We start from the raw sequence: 24859 nt of genomic DNA, 5'->3' as shown, positions 1-24859 counted from the left end.
TGAGTCAGTTTCTTTCTAAACCTACTCAGATTCATCATCAAGCTGCTTTAAGGGTGCTCAAGTATCTCAAAGGATGTCCTAGCAAGGGTCTTCACTTTCCCAGAAATTCATCCTTACAATTGCAAGGTTTTTCTGATGCTGATTGGGCAGGGTGTTTTGATACCAGAAGATCTATTAGTGGTCAATGTTTCTTTCTAGGCAACTCCTTAATTTCTTGGAGAACTAAGAAACAATTAATTGTTTCCAGATCCTCTTCTGAGGCTGAATACAGGGCACTTGCTTCAGCTACATGTGAACTCCAATGGCTTCTTTACTTGCTTAGAGATCTTCACATTCAATGCCCTAAGCTTCCTGTTCTTTTCTGTGACAATTAGAGTGTTATTCACATAGCTTCCAATCCTGTATTTCATGAAAGAACCAAGCATTTGGACATTGACTGCCACATTGTAAGAGAGAAGCTTCATGCAGGCATTTTGAAACTTCTGCCAGTTTCATCCAAGGAGCAACTAGCAGATTTCTTCACCAAATCCCTTTTGCCTCAACCTTTTGGTATTCTTTTGTCCAAGATGGGTTTGATAGATATCTACCAACCTCCATCTTGTGGGGGGATATTGGATGATAATAGTAAAGAAGATAGCTTGCGCAGCAAGTTATCTAGGACAGCTTAGTTTCCAGTTTCTATACTATATAGATAGATCACCATAGCTATCCTACACTAGCACACTATGTATATATATGCTTGCAATCTCTATCATTGATGAATAAGAATCATTTTTCCTTCATTCATAATAGGAATCTCGAAATAGAAATTTTGTTTTGAAAATACAAGATGTTATTTTTTATCAAACAATGATTACATAATTTTTTCATAAAAACTTACTTATTTTGGATGCTTAACCGATGCCCTTACGACACTTGTTAGTTAGCATTCTCCATATTAATATTGTTACTTTTACAAGGCCGGAGATCAAATCTGAACCTTCGAATCACTCCAATACTCAACTATCACACCTGCAAGCGAGTTTTACATCCATGGATCAAAATTACTTTTTTAGCGTCTTTTTTGAAGAAAATATTTATCCATTTATTAGCCCCGTTCTATAAATTGGTGAATTATTTTATATTGCTGTAAGAAATCTAATATTGTTTTGAGTAAACTTGAGTTTGGTAACGAAAACCAGACATACACTAATTTTTGTCAAACCACGTTTGATGAACTCAAACGAATCCTCACGAGTTGAAAGAGCGAAACAAGTTTGAATACTCTCAATCTACTCTCAAACTCGCTGTTTACTCTCTATCTTTCTCATCAATTCTCCTCTCTCCTTCACTTCTCTACTGCTTTAGCAATCTCACTTAACTACCACTTTTTAACAGAATAAAACAGCTAAATAGTTAATATAAAACATTCATAAATAAGTTCATCACACAGTTATTTTATAACTTCTACTAAGCCTTGGATGTTTACTTTTGCAATTCTAAATTCATTTTATTCAATACTCAAGTTAGGAAAGGACCACAATGGATGACAAAACTCTACTTCAAGAGGTTTAATGCTACTGGATTCCTAAAACTAAATTCAAACTCAAGACCTCTGACTAAGTTAAAAGAGACGTGGATCATCTCATCCAAACACTCTTGGGTGATTAAATTCTTTTACAAGGAGGTAAAAATTGGTTATAGGTTATTCTTGAAGGTTTACGGCGCTTGCACCACAAATATTGAGTCAAATGAGGTTCGTTCCTCAATCAAGGCTGCAGCAACAGTAGTACTCTACCATACTCGCCAATGGACTTGTTGCAATGGAGTTCCATTTCAATATATGGCACAATCGTTAACAACTAGCATACGTTTTGTACCAACTGCGTTACTCTTCTTGTTTGGAATTTGATTGGCATAAACAATTCACTCAGCAGGTCAGTCTCAATAATAATAAAGAAAATCAGAGCATGTAGTCAGAATTGAGTAAGAGCAGCAATGAGATGAATCAAGTGTTAAACCATCATAAAAACATCAAAATCCCTTAGCAGATACTTCATAAAGGCACAATCCATGACAGTCAAACAAAAACTTCAAATTGAAAAATTGACAAATCAATGCATATATTGAAGCTTAGTTAGCTTTTACATGCTGCAAAACAACATTGTAGGCTTCGTGTTCCTCCTCAAAATCCTGCAAACAAAAAAAAAAGGGAAATACTTCAATTTACATTTAGCATGAAAAAAGACAATAGGAACATTTGCATTTCAAGTATAAACCATACCCTGACAACCACACAAGAGCATCCGGTAACCTTCCTAGCTTTACCTTCTGAATCAATCTTGCACAACTACATGGAAAAGTATACCCAAAAATCAATAAAATAAATAAAATGATGCAACAAGACTGCGCGGGCATGGATAAAGAACAGTATAAGAATAAAAGTTCACAATATAAATTTGGGAATTGGGAGCAAATGGATGTGCACAAGGAATTGGATAAAACTAGGTTAAGAATCAAGGGCACTTACGCCAGCCCACTCTCCAAGGGTCTTTGCACTTGGAACTGTCAACAAGCTAACATTGTGCTCTGCGCAGAGGGCTTTCACCAATTTGACATAATCAGGTTGGTCACAATCTTCGGCTAGAACACAAAGCTGTGCAGCATGCTTCTCAATCACTTTTGCACCTTCATGAAGACCTCGTGCAAGACCACCATAAGCACGAGACTTTCTAAGGACAAGCTGTAAAGCAGTCATGATGTCCATTGGCTCGCCTGGAATTGCAGCAGCAACAACAGGCTCAACTGCAACAACCTCTTCTTCACTGCATAACAAAGATTTTTTCACTAGTGAGCAACTTATTAAAGATTTTTAAACTTGCAAGGAAAAGCTATACATGAGACACACAAGGACCAAAACATATAAATAGAAGAATGTATAGAACTTTTTACCAGGAGCATAAATCTTGAGACAAATAATTTTCACACTGAAAACGCAATGCATATGATTAATTCAGTTGTTTTCTTAATTACTTGTAGTTATTACTAAGGTGACCGGATATCAGATTCAGTTATCTAGTCAAGTTAAACTGATTCGAGTTGTTTCAGGATCAGATCTTAAACGATAAAACTACGGGCCCAGTTGGATTTATCTTATTTTTGAGCTTATTAAAAACAGCTTATGCAAATAAATAAGCTTTTATATTAATTCATAAGTTCTCACTAACAAAAATTAGATGCATAAGCTGTTTTCTCATAAACTATCTTGACAAGCTTATGAATAATACACAAAAGCTTATTCATTTGCATAAGCTAAACAAATAAGCCAATCCAAACAGGCCCTTGGCCTAATTGAACTTATCTAGTGGTAAAAAACACTTGTGAGATTGTTCAAAAAAAACTTATGAAAACAGCTTATGACATGTTCCTTAGCTGTCTTCAGCTTATTTTCATAATTTCTCCAATACAACTTATGAAAACAGCTTATGGGTTATACAAAAACAGTTTGACTTTATTTTTTCTTTTGCTGTGGAAATGAGTTATGATAAGTGGTTAAGCTATCAGATGTTTGTCCAAACAGGGCCTAAATTACAATTGCATTTGAAACTTTGAATATAGTTCATATGATAGAATAAATTAGCATACATACCCTGACATATTTCTTGGTTGATATAAAAGAGATGGAGTTTAATTCCTGCATAAAACAAAATGGAACGGGTAGATTATGAACTGAAAAACAGAAAGAGAAGCGAAACCGTGAGAGTGTACATACCAGCTGGATGCGATTTGCAGGAAGGCGGAGATAGAGGCACAGAGAGGGTTTCAATTCGATGGAAGATTAAACCCTACTTTTCCAATTAATACTAACGTTTTTTTAATTAACTAGTTACAAACCCGTGCTTCGCACGGGGTGGATTGCTTTTTTCGGATAATTTTGTTGGCAAACGCATATTTGTTAATACGCTTAAAAGTAAACTGATTCGAAATTTAGATATTACATGCATATAAATATAAAAAACCATGATCCATAACATATCAAATCTTAGATAGGTCTACCAAAAACGAAACCATTGCAAAAAAAAAATTGTTCCAAAGAAAAAATGAGCAAATGAACGAATATTGCACAAATATTATAAACCTTTATCAAAATATTAATGAAAGTTTGGTTTTCATTGGAACTATTTCACTACAATTTACTCCAGTTACAGTAGCCATTATGAGGGTGTAACATATTCGGGAAGTAGGTCAGATTGTGGCAAACATTGAATAACTTAATTATTAGTACAATATATGTCTCCCACAATCGAGTTTCTGCCACTATTGTGAGTAGGAGATGATTCAACTTCAATTTCACATCGAGGATTAGAAATTGATTCCACAATCTCTTGGTTTTGGTTGTCAAAGATTCAGCTAGCTCTTTGCGACTTTACCATCATTACTGAATAAGGTAATGTTATGACAGAAGTAAGTTCATAGGAAAACATGGTAGATGTGGTGCTGGAAGGAGAGTCGATCCTTCTTCCCTCTTCATTTTATGTTCTTAGCTTCTTGTGCATGAGTAACAGTATTGATTAAAACATAAACAATGCCTTAAACAGACCAGAATGTAAATCACTGGAATAAATTTAGTCCTATTTGTTGATTTTATCAGCACAGTCTCATTTCTTGGTCCTAATTGTTGCAACAACCAATTCTATTTATTTTTCAATGCATCATTTTACCAAATTTTTAATATCTCTGCCCTATATGTTTGTCACTTTACCAACCAAAGACACACTTCATATTTTAAGTTGTGGTATTGCTACACATATTCTTGACAAATTGATTTTGCATGATTTGTTTTCAGTTTCTTCATTTAAGTTCAAATTGATTTCTTTAAATTCATTGCTATCAACTTATAATTGTTCCATTTTTTTTTTCAGATTAGCCAAACTTGTTATAGAACTTAGACAATCTCCCTAGGGATAAATATTAGAAATTCAGCAAATGAAATGATCCATTCACAGAAAAAATTGAACACTTACAGTTTAAAACTAATTGACCTTAAGATTTATTGTTTCAGCATCCTGGGATGTGAATGTGTTGTGTGTTGATATATGCTGGTAAAATGTGAATGTGTTCTATGCTAAACATTTTGGGATGACAGAAGCTGTTGAATGTTACTTTAAAAAACTACTTCTCGACAATTTATTTCACAAGCATCTCTTTTCAACTCACGCTGGGAACCTTTTTTTTATTTTTTAATATTATATTTCAATATGTTTTTTCTTCCATTTAACTTTATTTTTTTTAACTCTTCCATTTAATTTTTTAAGGAGGTTCCATTTAATTTTATCTTTTTTTCAAAGAAATTTTATTATCTTTTTATCACTTATATATTTAATTTCAATATCGTTTAATCATCACAACCTCACAAGTATTTTTATTCACGCTGTCATTTAATGATCACATATATTTTTATTTCCTTTCTTAAACCTCGCGAACATATACACACACATTAACGTTTAGAGTAATATTTTATGTCCGTCTATCTGTTTTTTTGTTACACTAATGCATATAATTTTTTTAGTGTTGCTTGGTTGAGTGCTACCTCACCAATTTATTTTAACTATTTTCCAATTTTATATATTTTTAATTTTTTTTAACTATTTTTCAATTTTTTCTCCCAAATTCAGTTGCTTCTACACTGCCGTTGTGGGCGAGTAAGATACTGTTTGACCCGGGTTTTTTTCTTTCAATTTCTCTACATTTTTAAGGAGAAGTTAGGCCAAATACAATATCAATTAAGTACTTACTAAAAAAAGTACTTTTTTTAATGCATAAAATTGAATGGAATGAGCTTTGGCCAAAAGTTGTTGAATGTTACTTCAGAAAACTACTTCTCGATAATTTATTTCACAAGTATCTCTCTTCAATTCACGTTGGGAACCTTTTCTTTTATTTGTTAATATTAAATTTCAATATTTTTTTCTTTCATTTAATTTTTTTTTTGAACCGTTCCATTTAATTTTATTTAAGGAGGTCCCATTTAATTTTATTACCTTCTTTTCAAAGGAATTTTATTATCTTTTTATCACTTATATATTTAATTTCAATATCGTTTAATCATCACAACCTCACAAATATTTTTATTCACGCTGTCATTTAATGATACCAAATATTTTTATTTTCTTTCTTCAACCTCACACACACACACACACACACACATTAGCGTTTAGAGTAATACTTTATGTGTGTCTGTTTTTATGTTACGCTACTACGTATAATTTTTTTTGGCGTTGCATAATGCGTATGATTATTTTTATAAAATTTTGATTTTAATTAAAAGTAAAAATGTAGATGTCTTTTCTTCAAAAAAGATCTAGATGCCTAAAAAAATTATACTTATATATATATATATATATATATATATATATATATATATATATATATATATATATAGATCATATCAAATGAGAGGAGTGTTATTATGAGAGATGAGAGGACTTAATAATAACCATTGGATCTTAATTAACGGTTGTGATTTAATTTTTCTTTAAATATTTATGGTGCGCCCTGAATCAGCACAACCCTCCTTGTGTGGCTTTCTCCATTTCCCTTATCCCGTTCTCTTTCTATTGCATAAGCCATAAGTGACTGCTCTTTTTACTTCTTCTATGTATTGTTCTTCCTTGATTTTTCTCTCTATAGAAAGGATCTCTTCAACGTTCTTCTGTTCCTTTCTTTCCTCTCCCTTAATTTAGGTTCAATAGAAAGAAAACGTAATAAGATTTTGTCAAAGAAAAGAAATATTATGATAGCTTTGGGAGAGAAATTCCAATTAGTTAGAGTAATTTTGTAGAAGACTAACAAATAATCACAAGCTGATAAGAAACAGGTCACGAAAATGGCAAGGGCAACCCGGTGCACTGAAGCTCCCGCATACGCAGGGTCCGGGAAGGGGTCCCACCATTTGGTGTATTGTATGCAGCCTTACCCTGTTTTTACACAAGAGGTTGTTTCCAGGACTTGAACCTGTAACCTTACAGTCACATGACAACAACTTTACCAGTTGCGCCAAGGTTACCCCTCAAACGGGTCACGAAAATGGAAAATAGAAAAAAACATTCAATTGGGGTATGTATGATTTAGGTGGCCATAGAAATCTTCTAACAAAAGCAGTAAGCATTGCCATCGCCATCGCCAGCTAAAGGGTTCTGTACAAGTTGCATTGAGAAGCGTGTGCAGAGGAAAGATGAAGAGCTGTGTTTTTTGTTTTAATTGACTGCATAGCTATTGATGAAGTAACATGATTAGTTTAGATTCAATGGTTATTATTAAGTCCTCTCATCTCTCATAATAACCACTCCTCTCACTTGAAATGCCCTATATATATATATTGTTTTTTTTAAAACCAATTGCCTACGAATTTCCATTTTTGCCCCTAACCAATTATTTTAATTATTTTCTAATTTTTATATTTTTAATAACTTTTAATTATTTTCCAATTTTTATATTTTTAACTATTTTTCAATTTTTTCTCCCAAATTTAGTTGCTTCTACATTGCCGTTGTGGGAGATTAAGGTATCGTTTGACCCGACTGTTTCAAACTTCTCTACATTTTTAAGGAGAAGTTAGGCCAAACACAATATTAATTAAGTACTTACTAAAAAAAGTACTTTTTTTTAAGGCATAAAATTGAATGGAATGAACTTTGACCAGAAGCTGTTGAATAACGTATCTTGTAAAAAATTGTTCCAAAAGAAAAATGACCAAATTAATGGATATTGCACAAGATTTCGAAAGACTTTGTTATATACGAATGATGATGCAACTCTATTTGTTCAAGTACTATAAAAAATGGCATAAAATAAAGAGTCAAGTACACTGTGCACATGCGAAAGGGAAAACTAATAACATTAACACGCACAAGATCGATAGAGATTCTAATGCAACATTGTCTACTTTACTTTTAGATTTGATGATGAGTCCCATTTCACTTCATGTATGCTTCTACTTCCTCTAATAGCTTCATGTGTTCCATTTTCATTATCCAATGAAATTGACAATCTCTATTTTATATTTAACGTTTTTTTGCTAATTTATTTTGTGGGATCAATGATATAGCACCAAACCAAACTCTACTAATTTGAAGAAAAAAAAAACTCTTAACACAATTCACTGCATTGTACTAATTTGGTTCTCTATATTTCATTGTGATCAATTTTTCTGCTATGAAATCAACCTGATGTATCAATTCTCTAGACATGAACAATAAACTTTCAGAATAGATCAATTATATAGCGTACTAATTTGAAAGAAGTTGTAACACAATTGAAATACTCAAAAATATTGGCTCAACTGACATGGTAAATTCTATTGGTAACAGATAAAATATAGACTTGAATTTTAGTATAAGCCATCTTTCTTCAAAAGATTATGTTCAAACATGCATATGTGCAACATGATCAGACTCATTATGAGTTCAGTAAATTCATGAATGAATGCAATGTAACTGTAGATAGAAACTACGCACAATTGCCTAATTTCAGAAATATGCAGATCAATCCCCTTAAACTATTAACTCAGCAAATTCTTAGTGTCATCTTTGTCATTTGTCATCTGTAATGAGATCATTAGATAGGCGCAAAACATAGATGAAACTATGCAATTGTACTATAGGCGCAAAACATAGATGAAACTATGCAATTGTACTATGTCCCAAACCTTAATTTTCATCCAAAAATAATGTAAAGAGATGCATATTACTCATGTGACTTTATAAATGGAGTTCTCTATTTCGTTTAAGAAATGGAGAGGATTCTAATTTGCTATTATTGAATAAACAACAGGTTTGTTGCTAGTTAAAATATAATAATGTTTGAAACCTCCTAGGCCAAAATTAAAAAGGTCTTCATATAATGTTTGCCACTATTTAAGAATAATTCATTATGCAGCTAACAAATCTTCCCAAGATGTGAACTCCTGCCATTCTCCATACTTAGAGCTGAATGTTCCTCCATCAAATTGTTGTGCATACTCGGAAATAACACCGCGAGCAGTAGGATCACAAGTCTTTGCTATATCCTTAAGGGACATAGGTTGTGAGAAATTACATAAGGACATGCTAAGCTTCACTTTTGCTTTCTCTGAAAGATCCTCATTCCCCTTACTGCCATAACGTATATAATAACACTATGCATTAGAAACAATTCGCAGCAAAATTTAAAGATAAGGGTGAAAAGTGATACATGCATTGTGTAGACTGCCACTATTTGGAAGAGAAAATACAAAACATTTCAGATCCGAAATTAGCAAAATTAAAGCATGTGGGGGCTAAAATGTTCCATTATCTCACCGGGATTCAACTGGAAACTTGTCTATGAATATGGGAGAAGAATTAGGATAGTTTGAAGGAACCAGCAAGCGCAGAGGCTGAATAGGTGACTGTAAGGTGATAAAACACAATTAAGGCTAATAAAAGCTATAAAAAAAAAAAAAAATCAGTTGCAAAATCTGGGAGTCCATACCTGTAGTGAAGCATATTGAGATTTTAAAGATGGGCTGAGAGACACAGGAATGAAAGAACATTTGACAATGGTCCCATGAACCCACTCAGCAGCAGCAGCAGCTGTAGTTGAATCAACAATTACTTATGTCTACTACTGTGTCAATAATTCGGCGATTAATTTGCTGTATTTCTTCCAAAAGGGCATGATTAACCTGCCACAGTACACAAACTCTATATCAGAACCAAAGACCAAAACATCAGATCGGTTATTGAACACAAATTTAAGAGAAAATGTAGAGCTACATAGTAGTGTCATAGCAATGACAGAAGTGTATTTAAAAAATTTACAGTGGCTTAATGGGAGAGAAAAAAATAACTGTAAACTAATCAAACATGGGCATAGCATGTGTTGTTAAATTTATTTGACCAAATCAAACATATTCCAAATGCCACCAAGTTAATGACAGTAGCATATCCCTCTAATAGCTTTTATGAGTTTACTTACTCAAAACAATACACTTCAATTTGTCCCTTTTTAGAAAAGCAAATCAACATTGAAGCAAGTACTTCAAAGACGGTTTAGAGAAATATGGAATATCGGCCTACATCTATGCTAGAATAATTTATAAACATTAAGAAATACCAGATAAGAGTTTAACATGTTTTCCATCAATATAAAACAACTGACCTCTATTGGCCACATTGCTTCAGTGAGTTCACCAACAGTGGCACAAGGGTTGAAAACAATTTCGGCGCCATTCATGCCAAAAGTTTAACAGTTTAAAGGATGGTGCCTACCATAACATATATTAATGTCAATCTTTCCAAATTCTGTTTCAAATACAGGGTGACCTGTATTTCCTTCCATATAATATGCACTCTCAGTGAAGTCTCCGACTCTTGTTACATGGTTGTGCAAAATTTTGTATGTTTATTAGATAGCTGAAAGACGGTCTATTCCATTAGAAGTGGAAGTAGAAAGTTTAGAGAATTTACCTTCCTGTGTATCCCAATTATATTGCTGTGATTCCCAATCACAACGGCAGTGTTCCAAATAACCTCTCCGTGGTTCATATCCCTCTCAAGAAATGGGCTTATAATCACCATGTTATACTTCAGTGCAAAGATTTGCAAAAATTCAGTTGATTCCCCGTCAACAGGTTCTGCAAATTCACACCACTTCTTCTCTCGTGTAGAGAAACCAAATGGCATCATCCAAAATTCCTACAATCAAATTTTGAATTTTATATAAACAAACATCGAAGGTTTTACTTTCTCAAAGATAGCCTTTTCTTGGTCGATAAAGTGTTATTTGCAAAATTGTAAAACAATACTACAAAATTTTTATAAATGGTTAGTAGATAATTCCTTTTTCCCTTTCTTTGTCATGATGGAAAATTTATGCTTATTGAACAAAAACAGTTTTTAACAAATTGTGTATTCAATTGTTTGCAGGTTTTAGTGAGTATAAAGCATTAAAGGGGAACCCCCAGAATTGCCAAAAATAAGTGTGAATGGGTTATAGGATAGTAATGATTACTTATTTATGACAGACACCTTTTCTTCTTGTTGTTCCAGCAAAGAAAGACCCTCTTCAAGCTTTCCTAGGTGAAAGTAGGCTTTAAGCAGCATTGAACACCTCCATAGTTTGAAGTAGACAACTTTTGAGAGTTCTGAAATATCCATATATGTCACTTGGCAACCAGCAGCAATTGGACAATCATTCTTCTCAGCAGAACTCAGCTGATATTTGAAACAAAAGTTAACCAACTCGAATCAATTGGCATAAATTACTACACTAAAAGGCTTATGCTGACGCTTAAGTTTTTTTTTTATATTAATAGATTCAGAGAATTTGAGAGAAAATACAGAAACTGTAACTTGAAAATGAAACATGCTCTATCATACATAATATAAACTTTAACGAAATTGCAGCATAATATAAGAAGAGGCACCAACCATTAAAGAGCTTCTGCTTCATTTCAAGCAATTTTTCAGAGTGCATATTGATCATCAACGCCTCATTAATATGTTCCAATGCCCTCTCTGCATCAGAGGACGTTCTTCTTTGCAAAAGCTCAGCAGAATTATAAATAGAATCTGATACTTTCTGTCATCCAGTGAAAATACTAATCAGTTAGGAAGAGGGGGTGGACATCAACACCATAGCCAATTTATAAATTGTAAATTCAAAAACCTCTAGATTTTGTGAAGAGGAATGAAGAAGAAAATGCAAAATTAACACACATCCATCAAGCAGTAGACTGTTTTTCGCACAAGATAGCGACATACAATCTCTCTCTCTCTCTCTCTCTCTCTCTCTCTCTCTCTCTCTCATCTTTACCTATCTATATTTGTATGGCCCCACTTTGACAAAATACTTCAATTCAACACTTTCATTATTAAAATATATCCAATTTCAAATAATTTTATAAACCTAAGGCAGAGCCATGTTTGCAGATATAATATCAGAAAACCTTACAATTCAAACAACCGTGTAGAATATCAACTGAGGTTCTGTTGCGTGTGATGTTCTTCTTGAACCTCTTTGTGTTTTCCTATGAATAAAGATAGAAATCTGAATACATTGAATTCAAAGAATATGCTAGCTATTGTTCTAAGTTTCTTTTTTGAAAAAGTTATAGTTGTTGCTCATAAATTTGAAGACTTCGATTTCAATAAGTTTTCAACATATAAAACTTCAATATTTAAAATGATAATTTCTACATAAAAAAATAAAAGACATTAGGGTAGAGTAACTGAGTAAATACCTGAAGACGATGACAATGCGGATAATCTGAAACTCATGCAGACATGTAAAGGCTCTGTGAAAGTCGAAATGGTTTCCGAAATTCAATGGAAAAGTTGAATCTAACTCATATGAGTTAATTCTGGAAGAAATAAGATTGGAAAAATTGAAGCATTAACTCATATTAGAACCAAAAATTAACATACGACCACCATAAGTAACACCAGACTCAAATCATATTAGAACAACAAATTAACATACAACCCCCATAAGTAACACCAGACTCAAATCATTAGCCATTATTAGAACCAAAACCAAAACAACCACCATAAGTAACAAAGACAAGGTAAAATACAATGCTAAACATCATGAGCAAACACAATAAAAGGCATCATCTCATATTAGTCTTTCTATAAAACAGAAACTCACAACCGCCATTTAGTTCTTCAACTATTTTATCTAAAGCTCAAACTTTTCAAAACAAAAGTTAAGGAATCAGCACCTTGTAACAATAACTTCAGGTTCTGCAGGCTTCTGAGCATGTTTTCCACCCTTGTTGCAGGAACAAAGTTCTACAACAACAAAAAGAGTTCCATCAAAACAAATTTAGTGATACAATGTCTTAAGGAAACACAACCTTTAAAAATGGAACAAAGTAAACATGATAACAGCAACAACAAATGTACCTTGTTCTTCTCGGCTACTATAACGTTATGACACCTACTATGGTGATATCCACCTGCGAAAATAAATTAATGTAGCCAGGTCGTGAGCAGAACATTTGGCAGATATGAAGCAGTCAAATACTCCTTGATTGTTGTTGTGTATTCATATATTTTGTTGGTAATTCCCTCTGGTGCAGGTCCACTATTTTCCATGTTATATTTAATCCCAAAATCCTGCATAATGGAAACCAGTTGACAGTAACAATCATTTAGAGTTGGTTTTCAATGCATCAAGATCTCACTATAATATTATACAAAAATTTCTATAGCATGAATTCCTGAGACATTACCATTTATCATTGGGAGAATTTTTGAGGGACAGAAATTAATCACTTTTCATAATTGTTAAATGAGATGATTTGAATTGCTTCAGAGAAATTACTCTCAGTCTCAGCCAAGTTATATAAAACCAAGTGATTGCAATCAAATCTAAAGTTAAATCCCTTGGTTACAGGGAGAAAAGACAACAAACATAATCAAGAGATATTTTCTCAACATAATTTAAATCTAATACATATTTTAACAACAAAATCAGAGTGCCCATGGATAAAGATAAACGATTGAAAGTTTTCAGGCAATGAGTAGATCATACCCATTATCAACTTGAAGCCTTGGAGTTGTGTTTGCTGTCATCAAATAGCACCCATCTGGAGACCATTCACTTGACACAGGCCATTTAAGTTGTTTCCTTTCTACATAATCCCAAAAATACCTAGAACAGCATAATGAAAAATGCATGAATTCTTCATTAGCGTATCATAAACAAATCATAAATAACAAATGGTACCTTCTCTTGGATACAAAATGTCCACTCCAACCTATCAATCATAAACATAACCAAATCACATAACATTACCAATATCAGCAAAAACACATTATTATGAAAGGACCTTAACCAAGACAACAAAATTCCATTTTTTTTCAAGAATCTGAGAAAGACCCAAAATTCAAGCATACCCTAATTCAGAAAACAACAACAAACACAGTCAATCACCATTTTCAAATCTCAGCAACAAACCCACAAAAAATTAAAATTTCCAGAACTCATAAAAACCAATCCAAACTGCCATCAAACATTAGCAAATTACCTCTTTTTTATTCAAATTAAATTCATATCAAACATAACCCTAATAATTAAAACCAAAATTAACCCAGAAAAGAAGAAAAAAAATGCGATACACAAACCCTTAACATCAGATTGAAAGAAAAAACATAAATTCACATCTAAATTAACAAAAACTGATTCAATAAAGCATTTTTAGAGACATGCATGATCTCAGATGAACAAAAGAGGAAGAAACAATACCTCCCATGAAGATCCGTGTGTTCAACGGCAGAGACAGCGAGGACTTTTCCGATCATCTTCAATCCAATCCCACCGCCGGAGAATTCTTCTCCGGTACTCCCTCCCACCGCCGGCGACTTCTTCTCAGGTACTCCCTCCCACCGCCGGCAACTTCTTCTCCGGAACTCCCTCCCTCTCTTTCTCTCCCTCGACCCCGTCTCTCTCTCTCGTTCCCGTTTCTCTCTCTCTTTTCTCTCTCGTCCTCGACGGCGGCGACCCTTCTCCCGCTTTCCTTCTCTCGTCCCCCCTTCTTTCTCCCGTTCCCATTTCTCTCTCCCCTTTTTTTTCTTTTTCTTTTCACATATATATATAGGCAAGGGGAAGCCCATTTTGTAATTTACCAAAATACCCCTCATAAGGGCAAAATGGTAATTTCCACGGCCATTTATTTTTGATGATGAGTCCCATTTCACTTCATGTATGCTTCTACTTCCTCTAATAGCTTCATGTGTTCCATTTTCATTATCCAATGAAATTGACAATCTCTATTTTATATTTAACGTTTTTTTGCTAATTTATTTTGTGGGATCAATGATATAGCACCAAACCAAACTCTACTAATTTGAAGAAAAAAAAAACTCTTAACACAATTCACTGCATTGTACTAATTTGGTTCTCTATATTTCATTGTGATCAATTTTTCTGCTATGAAATCAACCTGATGTATCAATTCTCTAGACATGAACAATAAACTTTCAGAATAGATCAATTATATAGCGTACTAATTTGAAAGAAGTTGTAACACAATTGAAATACTCAAAAATATTGGCTCAACTGACATGGTAAATTCTATTGGTAACAGATAAAATATAGACTTGAATTTTAGTATAAGCCATCTTTCTTCAAAAGATTATGTTCAAACATGCATATGTGCAACATGATCAGACTCATTATGAGTTCAGTAAATTCATGAATGAATGCAATGTAACTGTAGATAGAAACTACGCACAATTGCCTAATTTCAGAAATATGCAGATCAATCCCCTTAAACTATTAACTCAGCAAATTCTTAGTGTCATCTTTGTCATTTGTCATCTGTAATGAGATCATTAGATAGGCGCAAAACATAGATGAAACTATGCAATTGTACTATAGGCGCAAAACATAGATGAAACTATGCAATTGTACTATGTCCCAAACCTTAATTTTCATCCAAAAATAATGTAAAGAGATGCATATTACTCATGTGACTTTATAAATGGAGTTCTCTATTTCGTTTAAGAAATGGAGAGGATTCTAATTTGCTATTATTGAATAAACAACAGGTTTGTTGCTAGTTAAAATATAATAATGTTTGAAACCTCCTAGGCCAAAATTAAAAAGGTCTTCATATAATGTTTGCCACTATTTAAGAATAATTCATTATGCAGCTAACAAATCTTCCCAAGATGTGAACTCCTGCCATTCTCCATACTTAGAGCTGAATGTTCCTCCATCAAATTGTTGTGCATACTCGGAAATAACACCGCGAGCAGTAGGATCACAAGTCTTTGCTATATCCTTAAGGGACATAGGTTGTGAGAAATTACATAAGGACATGCTAAGCTTCACTTTTGCTTTCTCTGAAAGATCCTCATTCCCCTTACTGCCATAACGTATATAATAACACTATGCATTAGAAACAATTCGCAGCAAAATTTAAAGATAAGGGTGAAAAGTGATACATGCATTGTGTAGACTGCCACTATTTGGAAGAGAAAATACAAAACATTTCAGATCCGAAATTAGCAAAATTAAAGCATGTGGGGGCTAAAATGTTCCATTATCTCACCGGGATTCAACTGGAAACTTGTCTATGAATATGGGAGAAGAATTAGGATAGTTTGAAGGAACCAGCAAGCGCAGAGGCTGAATAGGTGACTGTAAGGTGATAAAACACAATTAAGGCTAATAAAAGCTATAAAAAAAAAAAAATCAGTTGCAAAATCTGGGAGTCCATACCTGTAGTGAAGCATATTGAGATTTTAAAGATGGGCTGAGAGACACAGGAATGAAAGAACATTTGACAATGGTCCCATGAACCCACTCAGCAGCAGCAGCAGCTGTAGTTGAATCAACAATTACTTATGTCTACTACTGTGTCAATAATTCGGCGATTAATTTGCTGTATTTCTTCCAAAAGGGCATGATTAACCTGCCACAGTACACAAACTCTATATCAGAACCAAAGACCAAAACATCAGATCGGTTATTGAACACAAATTTAAGAGAAAATGTAGAGCTACATAGTAGTGTCATAGCAATGACAGAAGTGTATTTAAAAAATTTACAGTGGCTTAATGGGAGAGAAAAAAATAACTGTAAACTAATCAAACATGGGCATAGCATGTGTTGTTAAATTTATTTGACCAAATCAAACATATTCCAAATGCCACCAAGTTAATGACAGTAGCATATCCCTCTAATAGCTTTTATGAGTTTACTTACTCAAAACAATACACTTCAATTTGTCCCTTTTTAGAAAAGCAAATCAACATTGAAGCAAGTACTTCAAAGACGGTTTAGAGAAATATGGAATATCGGCCTACATCTATGCTAGAATAATTTATAAACATTAAGAAATACCAGATAAGAGTTTAACATGTTTTCCATCAATATAAAACAACTGACCTCTATTGGCCACATTGCTTCAGTGAGTTCACCAACAGTGGCACAAGGGTTGAAAACAATTTCGGCGCCATTCATGCCAAAAGTTTAACAGTTTAAAGGATGGTGCCTACCATAACATATATTAATGTCAATCTTTCCAAATTCTGTTTCAAATACAGGGTGACCTGTATTTCCTTCCATATAATATGCACTCTCAGTGAAGTCTCCGACTCTTGTTACATGGTTGTGCAAAATTTTGTATGTTTATTAGATAGCTGAAAGACGGTCTATTCCATTAGAAGTGGAAGTAGAAAGTTTAGAGAATTTACCTTCCTGTGTATCCCAATTATATTGCTGTGATTCCCAATCACAACGGCAGTGTTCCAAATAACCTCTCCGTGGTTCATATCCCTCTCAAGAAATGGGCTTATAATCACCATGTTATACTTCAGTGCAAAGATTCGCAAAAATTCAGTTGATTCCCCGTCAACAGGTTCTGCAAATTCACACCACTTCTTCTCTCGTGTAGAGAAACCAAATGGCATCATCCAAAATTCCTACAATCAAATTTTGAATTTTATATAAACAAACATCGAAGGTTTTACTTTCTCAAAGATAGCCTTTTCTTGGTCGATAAAGTGTTATTTGCAAAATTGTAAAACAATACTACAAAATTTTTATAAATAGTTAGTAGATAATTCCTTTTTCCCTTTCTTTGTCATGATGGAAAATTTATGCTTATTGAACAAAAACAGTTTTTAACAAATTGTGTATTCAATTGTTTGCAGGTTTTAGTGAGTATAAAGCATTAAAGGGGAACCCCCAGAATTGCCAAAAATAAGTGTGAATGGGTTATAGGATAGTAATGATTACTTATTTATGACAGACACCTTTTCTTCTTGTTGTTCCAGCAAAGAAAGACCCTCTTCAAGCTTTCCTAGGTGAAAGTAGGCTTTAAGCAGCATTGAACACCTCCATAGTTTGAAGTAGACAACTTTTGAGAGTTCTGAAATATCCATATATGTCACTTGGCAACCAGCAGCAATTGGACAATCATTCTTCTCAGCAGAACTCAGCTGATATTTGAAACAAAAGTTAACCAACTCGAATCAATTGGCATAAATTACTACACTAAAAGGCTTATGCTGACGCTTAAGTTTTTTTTTTTATATTAATAGATTCAGAGAATTTGAGAGAAAATACAGAAACTGTAACTTGAAAATGAAACATGCTCTATCATACATAATATAAACTTTAACGAAATTGCAGCATAATATAAGAAGAGGCACCAACCATTAAAGAGCTTCTGCTTCATTTCAAGCAATTTTTCAGAGTGCATATTGATCATCAACGCCTCATTAATATGTTCCAATGCCCTCTCTGCATCAGAGGACGTTCTTCTTTGCAAAAGCTCAGCAGAATTATAAATAGAATCTGATACTTTCTGTCATCCAGTGAAAATACTAATCAGTTAGGAAGAGGGGGTGGACATCAACACCATAGCCAATTTATAAATTGTAAATTCAAAAACCTCTAGATTTTGTGAAGAGGAATGAAGAAGAAAATGCAAAATTAACACACATCCATCAAGCAGTAGACTGTTTTTCGCACAAGATAGCGACATACAATCTCTCTCTCTCTCTCTCTCTCTCTCTCTCTCTCTCTCATCTTTACCTATCTATATTTGTATGGCCCCACTTTGACAAAATACTTCAATTCAACACTTTCATTATTAAAATATATCCAATTTCAAATAATTTTATAAACCTAAGGCAGAGCCATGTTTGCAGATATAATATCAGAAAACCTTACAATTCAAACAACCGTGTAGAATATCAACTGAGGTTCTGTTGCGTGTGATGTTCTTCTTGAACCTCTTTGTGTTTTCCTATGAATAAAGATAGAAATCTGAATACATTGAATTCAAAGAATATGCTAGCTATTGTTCTAAGTTTCTTTTTTGAAAAAGTTATAGTTGTTGCTCATAAATTTGAAGACTTCGATTTCAATAAGTTTTCAACATATAAAACTTCAATATTTAAAATGATAATTTCTACATAAAAAAATAAAAGACATTAGGGTAGAGTAACTGAGTAAATACCTGAAGACGATGACAATGCGGATAATCTGAAACTCATGCAGACATGTAAAGGCTCTGTGAAAGTCGAAATGGTTTCCGAAATTCAATGGAAAAGTTGAATCTAACTCATATGAGTTAATTCTGGAAGAAATAAGATTGGAAAAATTGAAGCATTAACTCATATTAGAACCAAAAATTAACATACGACCACCATAAGTAACACCAGACTCAAATCATATTAGAACAACAAATTAACATACAACCCCCATAAGTAACACCAGACTCAAATCATTAGCCATTATTAGAACCAAAACCAAAACAACCACCATAAGTAACAAAGACAAGGTAAAATACAATGCTAAACATCATGAGCAAACACAATAAAAGGCATCATCTCATATTAGTCTTTCTATAAAACAGAAACTCACAACCGCCATTTAGTTCTTCAACTATTTTATCTAAAGCTCAAACTTTTCAAAACAAAAGTTAAGGAATCAGCACCTTGTAACAATAACTTCAGGTTCTGCAGGCTTCTGAGCATGTTTTCCACCCTTGTTGCAGGAACAAAGTTCTACAACAACAAAAAGAGTTCCATCAAAACAAATTTAGTGATACAATGTCTTAAGGAAACACAACCTTTAAAAATGGAACAAAGTAAACATGATAACAGCAACAACAAATGTACCTTGTTCTTCTCGGCTACTATAACGTTATGACACCTACTATGGTGATATCCACCTGCGAAAATAAATTAATGTAGCCAGGTCGTGAGCAGAACATTTGGCAGATATGAAGCAGTCAAATACTCCTTGATTGTTGTTGTGTATTCATATATTTTGTTGGTAATTCCCTCTGGTGCAGGTCCACTATTTTCCATGTTATATTTAATCCCAAAATCCTGCATAATGGAAACCAGTTGACAGTAACAATCATTTAGAGTTGGTTTTCAATGCATCAAGATCTCACTATAATATTATACAAAAATTTCTATAGCATGAATTCCTGAGACATTACCATTTATCATTGGGAGAATTTTTGAGGGACAGAAATTAATCACTTTTCATAATTGTTAAATGAGATGATTTGAATTGCTTCAGAGAAATTACTCTCAGTCTCAGCCAAGTTATATAAAACCAAGTGATTGCAATCAAATCTAAAGTTAAATCCCTTGGTTACAGGGAGAAAAGACAACAAACATAATCAAGAGATATTTTCTCAACATAATTTAAATCTAATACATATTTTAACAACAAAATCAGAGTGCCCATGGATAAAGATAAACGATTGAAAGTTTTCAGGCAATGAGTAGATCATACCCATTATCAACTTGAAGCCTTGGAGTTGTGTTTGCTGTCATCAAATAGCACCCATCTGGAGACCATTCACTTGACACAGGCCATTTAAGTTGTTTCCTTTCTACATAATCCCAAAAATACCTAGAACAGCATAATGAAAAATGCATGAATTCTTCATTAGCGTATCATAAACAAATCATAAATAACAAATGGTACCTTCTCTTGGATACAAAATGTCCACTCCAACCTATCAATCATAAACATAACCAAATCACATAACATTACCAATATCAGCAAAAACACATTATTATGAAAGGACCTTAACCAAGACAACAAAATTCCATTTTTTTTCAAGAATCTGAGAAAGACCCAAAATTCAAGCATACCCTAATTCAGAAAACAACAACAAACACAGTCAATCACCATTTTCAAATCTCAGCAACAAACCCACAAAAAATTAAAATTTCCAGAACTCATAAAAACCAATCCAAACTGCCATCAAACATTAGCAAATTACCTCTTTTTTATTCAAATTAAATTCATATCAAACATAACCCTAATAATTAAAACCAAAATTAACCCAGAAAAGAAGAAAAAAAATGCGATACACAAACCCTTAACATCAGATTGAAAGAAAAAACATAAATTCACATCTAAATTAACAAAAACTGATTCAATAAAGCATTTTTAGAGACATGCATGATCTCAGATGAACAAAAGAGGAAGAAACAATACCTCCCATGAAGATCCGTGTGTTCAACGGCAGAGACAGCGAGGACTTTTCCGATCATCTTCAATCCAATCCCACCGCCGGAGAATTCTTCTCCGGTACTCCCTCCCACCGCCGGCGACTTCTTCTCAGGTACTCCCTCCCACCGCCGGCAACTTCTTCTCCGGAACTCCCTCCCTCTCTTTCTCTCCCTCGACCCCGTCTCTCTCTCTCGTTCCCGTTTCTCTCTCTCTTTTCTCTCTCGTCCTCGACGGCGGCGACCCTTCTCCCGCTTTCCTTCTCTCGTCCCCCCTTCTTTCTCCCGTTCCCATTTCTCTCTCCCCTTTTTTTTCTTTTTCTTTTCACATATATATATAGGCAAGGGGAAGCCCATTTTGTAATTTACCAAAATACCCCTCATAAGGGCAAAATGGTAATTTCCACGGCCATTTATTTTCTTATTTAGTTTAGTAGATAAAATAGTAGTTAATTTTTTATTTTGTAGGAAAGTAAATGGTAAATTTTACTATTTTCTAAAACCAATTTTACGGAACACGTCTCAAAGTAAATGGTTTTGATAATATTTTGGAGAAAAAATTATTTCATGATTTCGCAACGATAAAAATTCATGTTTTTCCTAAAAAAAAAAAAAAAAATTCTTGTTTATATTCATTCAATCTCGTGTTTCGGGTTTGCATGGTCTTATAGTTAATTTTTAAATTAAATAGGATACAAAAAAGTTGTTCAGTCTAGTCTCCGTTGTTTTCTAACAAATAAAAAGGAGTAAATAGACAATTACCCCCGAAATTGTATGTTTCGTCAATTAATCCCTTAAAATTAACTAAACTTCAATTATCCTCCTGAAATTGCACAACTTTAATCAATTTATCCCCTCCGTCAAATTATTCTATTGTTTTGCAAATACCCCCGGAAGTTTTGCACTTATGTGCAAACTTCCCCTCGAACTTAAAAATTTATATATTTTTTTATCCTTGACTCAAAGGATATTAAAGACAAACAATTTATATATTTTTTTTATATGGATTAAAAATATATTTCACTCTAAATATTCAACCTAATTTTACGATAGTTAATAGTGTTATTTAGAAAATATTCATAATTAGATATGTTTTGTTTTAAATTTACATTGAAGGATTTATATTAAAGGTTGAAAGCATAATATTCAACTTACCCATTGCATAGAGTTGCTTCAGCTCAGTTTAGAACGCCTCTCACCCACTTAGTTTCTACTAGTGAGCTTCTGTCCCGTTTTAAAATCTAGCCAAATATTTTCTCATACAACTAGTTACAAACCCGTGCTTCGCACGGGGGTTCAGTAACGTATTTGACAAAATATTATATTGGAAGGATAGATTGCGAAATGACAGATAATTATAAACCATAATACAATATTTAGAGTACTCTTGCATTACGGATTACAAAATTAAATCTTCAAAATGGCTTGATCACGAGTAACAAATGAAAACATATTTAGTCAGCGGTAGAAACACTTTTCCAGTAATAATTGATATCTATCTATAAACCAATGAAAACCCTATTACCAAAGCTACCTGATTTATATCATTTTGACTTTCAGCTTCAACATATATAAATCATTTCACATGATCTACAACAAAGGCAGATATTAACTGCAATTTAGTATCCAGTTCTTTCAGGTGAACAAACTTCTGCATCAGACAGATAGCTGAAAGCCTCTCTACCTAATTTATATCATTTTGTGTTTTAGCTTCAACGTATATAAATGTTTTCACATGATCTACAGCAAATGTCAATGGATACCCATGGATACGGATAATATGATACATGTCCTCGCCCCGTTGGATAAATATGATACCCATGCCCGCCTCGTATCCTCGTGGGTACCCACTATACTGGTACCCGTGGGTATTGAGGTATCCATGGGTACCCATGGAGTTTTGAATTTATTTATTTTTTGGTACAAATAATAACTTTTTTTGATTACCAAAAAACTTCAACTTTTAAACATCCATACATAATCCACTCAAAATTTCATAAATCATACATAATTCATAGAAAATTCATGATTCTTATATAATTTATATGTTTTATGATGTGAATGAAGTGGAAACGGTGAACTTAATAAGATGAATTAAAAAAATTTAAAATAAAAATAGGTTGTTATTGAGGATTTTTAGGTGGGCGGTAAAATTTTCTTCAATGAGGTACCAACTTTAAGTAATAAGATATGATATATAAAGATATATTAGTAATTTACTTAATTTATTATCGGGTATGGGTACCCGTGGGTATGGATACAATCCAATCCGTGTCTGTGTCCATATAATAATGGGTAGTCAAATACCCATTTATTATACCCATGGATACCCGTTTAGCTACCCGCTCCATACCCGTGACGGATTTTACCCACGGGTACCCATGGGCATGGGTATTTTTGCCACCCCTAGCAAAGGCAGATATTAACTGCAATTTAGTACCACGTATATAAATCCCTTCACATGATCTACAACAAAGGTAGATATTAACTACAATTTAGTATCCAGTCCTTTCAGGTGAACAAACTTCTGAATCAGACAGATAGTTGAATGCCTCTCTACTTGATTTATATCATTTTGCCTTTCAATTCAACGTATATAAATCATTTCACATGATCTACAACAAAGACAGATATTAACTGCAATTTAGTATCGAGTCCTTTCATGTGAATTATAGGCACTTTTCAAAAACTTATTTTAAAGGAGAGATGTTCAGATTACGGAATATTACCATTCTTCGTAAATTTGAGAATGAAGGTCGCATAATCCAAATATTTGTGATGCATGGTCTAAGGCATGGGGTTCAGTAACGTATTTTGTAAAAAAAATTGTTCCGAAGGAAAAATGAACAAATTAATGAATATTGCACAAAAATTATAAATCTTTATCAAAATATTTATGAAAGCTTTATCAAGAGCAGAAAAACATCATAAATTACATATTAGTTAAAATTATAAAAGTGAGCGCTACTGTCATAGAGTTACCAAAAAGGGATTAATACCAATATTTACATGACACAAAATGAACGAAAGAAACACATTAAACTCTTTAGCGTCTTGTGTAGGAACTTGATTATTAGTAATTTGACCGTTAAAAAATAAAAAATCTCTTTGACGTCAAAAAAGTAATATCAGCTGAGCAATATTCAGCCTCTTCACATATGCTTAGTAATATTCACTCTGGAAGATTACATTGAAAGGATAGATGGTAAAATGACGGATAATTGTGTATCATTGTAATATGTCAAAATATAAACCTTAAAAACTATGAACCATCAACTTAGTTTTAAATAGTTAAAAATAAAAAATTGTAAAATAGTTAAAAGTTTTTAATAATATAAAAATTGGAAAATAGTTAAAAAAAAATTGGTGAGGTATCACTCAACCAAGCAACACTAAAAAAATTATATGCATTAGCGTAACAAAAAAAGACAGACGGACATAAAATATTACTCTATACGTTAATGTGTGTATATATTCGCGAGGTTGAAGAAATGAGATAAAAAATATTTGGGATCATTAAATGACAACGTGAATAAAAATATTTGTGAGATTGTGATGATTAAACGATATTGAAATTAAATATATAAGTGATAAAAAGATAATAAAATTCCTTTGAAAAAAAAGGTAATAAAATTAAATGGAACCTCCTTAAAAAATTAATGGAACGGTTAAAAAAAAATAAAGTTAAATGGAAGAAAAAAAACATATTGAAATATAATATTAAAAAATAAAGAAAAGGTTCCCAGCGTGAGTTGAAAAGAGGTGCTTGTGAAATAAATTGTCGAGAAGTAGTTTTTTAGTAACATTCAACAGCTTCTGGTCAAAGCTCATTCCATTCAATTTTATGCTTTCAAAAAAAG

General features: G+C 33.1%; 3 protein-coding genes across 41 annotated transcripts; all 3 read right to left on the bottom strand.

Moving 5' to 3' along the window:
- Positions 1-1961: 1961 nt before the first annotated feature.
- LOC146919462 (small ribosomal subunit protein eS12y-like) lies at positions 1962-3811 on the bottom strand. Its single transcript, XM_085712794.1, has 5 exons — positions 3752-3811; positions 3629-3673; positions 2510-2804; positions 2264-2329; positions 1962-2172 (listed from the first exon to the last, which is right to left on the bottom strand). The coding sequence occupies exons 2-5, from the start codon at positions 3634-3636 to the stop codon at positions 2113-2115; spliced, it is 429 nt and encodes a 142-aa protein (XP_085568920.1). The 5' UTR covers positions 3637-3673; positions 3752-3811; the 3' UTR covers positions 1962-2112.
- A 4926-nt stretch (positions 3812-8737) lies between these two features.
- Positions 8738-14645, bottom strand: LOC146919461 (beta-ureidopropionase-like). Of its 25 annotated transcripts, none has more exons than XM_085712876.1 (14): positions 14251-14569; positions 13732-13762; positions 13537-13656; positions 12906-13118; positions 12722-12791; positions 12242-12361; positions 11953-12028; positions 11430-11580; positions 11028-11213; positions 10467-10694; positions 10159-10369; positions 9490-9682; positions 9318-9406; positions 8738-9131 (listed from the first exon to the last, which is right to left on the bottom strand). In XM_085712876.1, the coding sequence occupies exons 8-11, from the start codon at positions 11430-11432 to the stop codon at positions 10352-10354; spliced, it is 435 nt and encodes a 144-aa protein (XP_085569002.1). In that variant the 5' UTR covers positions 11433-11580; positions 11953-12028; positions 12242-12361; positions 12722-12791; positions 12906-13118; positions 13537-13656; positions 13732-13762; positions 14251-14569; the 3' UTR covers positions 8738-9131; positions 9318-9406; positions 9490-9682; positions 10159-10351. The 25 variants fall into 21 exon arrangements, 23 of the variants coding, with proteins under 23 accessions (XP_085569003.1, XP_085569006.1, XP_085569002.1 ...); XM_085712875.1 differs by having other exon boundaries at positions 10159-10264; XM_085712877.1 differs by having other exon boundaries at positions 11011-11213.
- A 1177-nt stretch (positions 14646-15822) lies between these two features.
- Positions 15823-21438, bottom strand: LOC146919460 (beta-ureidopropionase-like). 15 transcript variants are annotated; one of them, XR_015011504.1, is made up of 13 exons: positions 20989-21307; positions 20470-20500; positions 20275-20394; positions 19644-19856; positions 19460-19529; positions 18980-19099; positions 18691-18766; positions 18172-18322; positions 17752-17954; positions 17208-17435; positions 16900-17110; positions 16231-16423; positions 15823-16149 (listed from the first exon to the last, which is right to left on the bottom strand). XR_015011504.1 is itself a non-coding variant. In XM_085712862.1 (13 exons), exons 8-11 carry the CDS (start codon positions 18172-18174, stop codon positions 17093-17095), a joined length of 435 nt encoding a protein of 144 aa, XP_085568988.1. In that variant the 5' UTR covers positions 18175-18322; positions 18691-18766; positions 18980-19099; positions 19460-19529; positions 19644-19856; positions 20275-20394; positions 20470-20500; positions 20989-21307; the 3' UTR covers positions 15823-16149; positions 16231-16423; positions 16900-17092. The 15 variants fall into 14 exon arrangements, 12 of the variants coding, with proteins under 12 accessions (XP_085568988.1, XP_085568987.1, XP_085568989.1 ...); XM_085712862.1 differs by having other exon boundaries at positions 17769-17954; XM_085712861.1 differs by having other exon boundaries at positions 16900-17005; positions 17769-17954.
- Positions 21439-24859: the final 3421 nt, after the last annotated feature.

This window comes from Medicago sativa, chromosome 5, assembly GCF_051527215.1.
Source record: "Medicago sativa cultivar Bolivia chromosome 5, Bolivia_mono, whole genome shotgun sequence".
Taxonomy (NCBI): Eukaryota; Viridiplantae; Streptophyta; class Magnoliopsida; order Fabales; family Fabaceae; genus Medicago; species Medicago sativa.
Note: the sequence above shows the minus strand (reverse complement) of the source record. Positions and strands in the feature narration are given on the sequence as shown.

What these genes read in the sequence shown, in the direction of transcription:
- LOC146919460 (XM_085712855.1), bottom strand. Translation starts at nt 21,383, where the DNA reads ATGAGGGGTATTTTGGTAAATTACAAAATGGGCTTCCCCTTGCCTATA. An exon ending in CACACGGATCTTCATGGGAG is followed by an intron (nt 20,395 to 20,988) that starts GTATTGTTTCTT and finishes ATGCTGTTCTAG; the next exon opens with GTATTTTTGGGATTATGTAG. An exon ending in AGGCTTCAAGTTGATAATGG is followed by an intron (nt 19,857 to 20,274) that starts GTATGATCTACT and finishes TCCATTATGCAG; the next exon opens with GATTTTGGGATTAAATATAA.
- LOC146919462 (XM_085712794.1), bottom strand. An exon ending in CCCTTGGAGAGTGGGCTGGC is followed by an intron (nt 2,330 to 2,509) that starts GTAAGTGCCCTT and finishes TTTTCCATGTAG; the next exon opens with TTGTGCAAGATTGATTCAGA. An exon ending in GCTCTTGTGTGGTTGTCAGG is followed by an intron (nt 2,173 to 2,263) that starts GTATGGTTTATA and finishes TTTTGTTTGCAG; the next exon opens with GATTTTGAGGAGGAACACGA.
- LOC146919461 (XM_085712867.1), bottom strand. Translation starts at nt 14,645, where the DNA reads ATGAGGGGTATTTTGGTAAATTACAAAATGGGCTTCCCCTTGCCTATA. An exon ending in CACACGGATCTTCATGGGAG is followed by an intron (nt 13,657 to 14,250) that starts GTATTGTTTCTT and finishes ATGCTGTTCTAG; the next exon opens with GTATTTTTGGGATTATGTAG. An exon ending in AGGCTTCAAGTTGATAATGG is followed by an intron (nt 13,119 to 13,536) that starts GTATGATCTACT and finishes TCCATTATGCAG; the next exon opens with GATTTTGGGATTAAATATAA.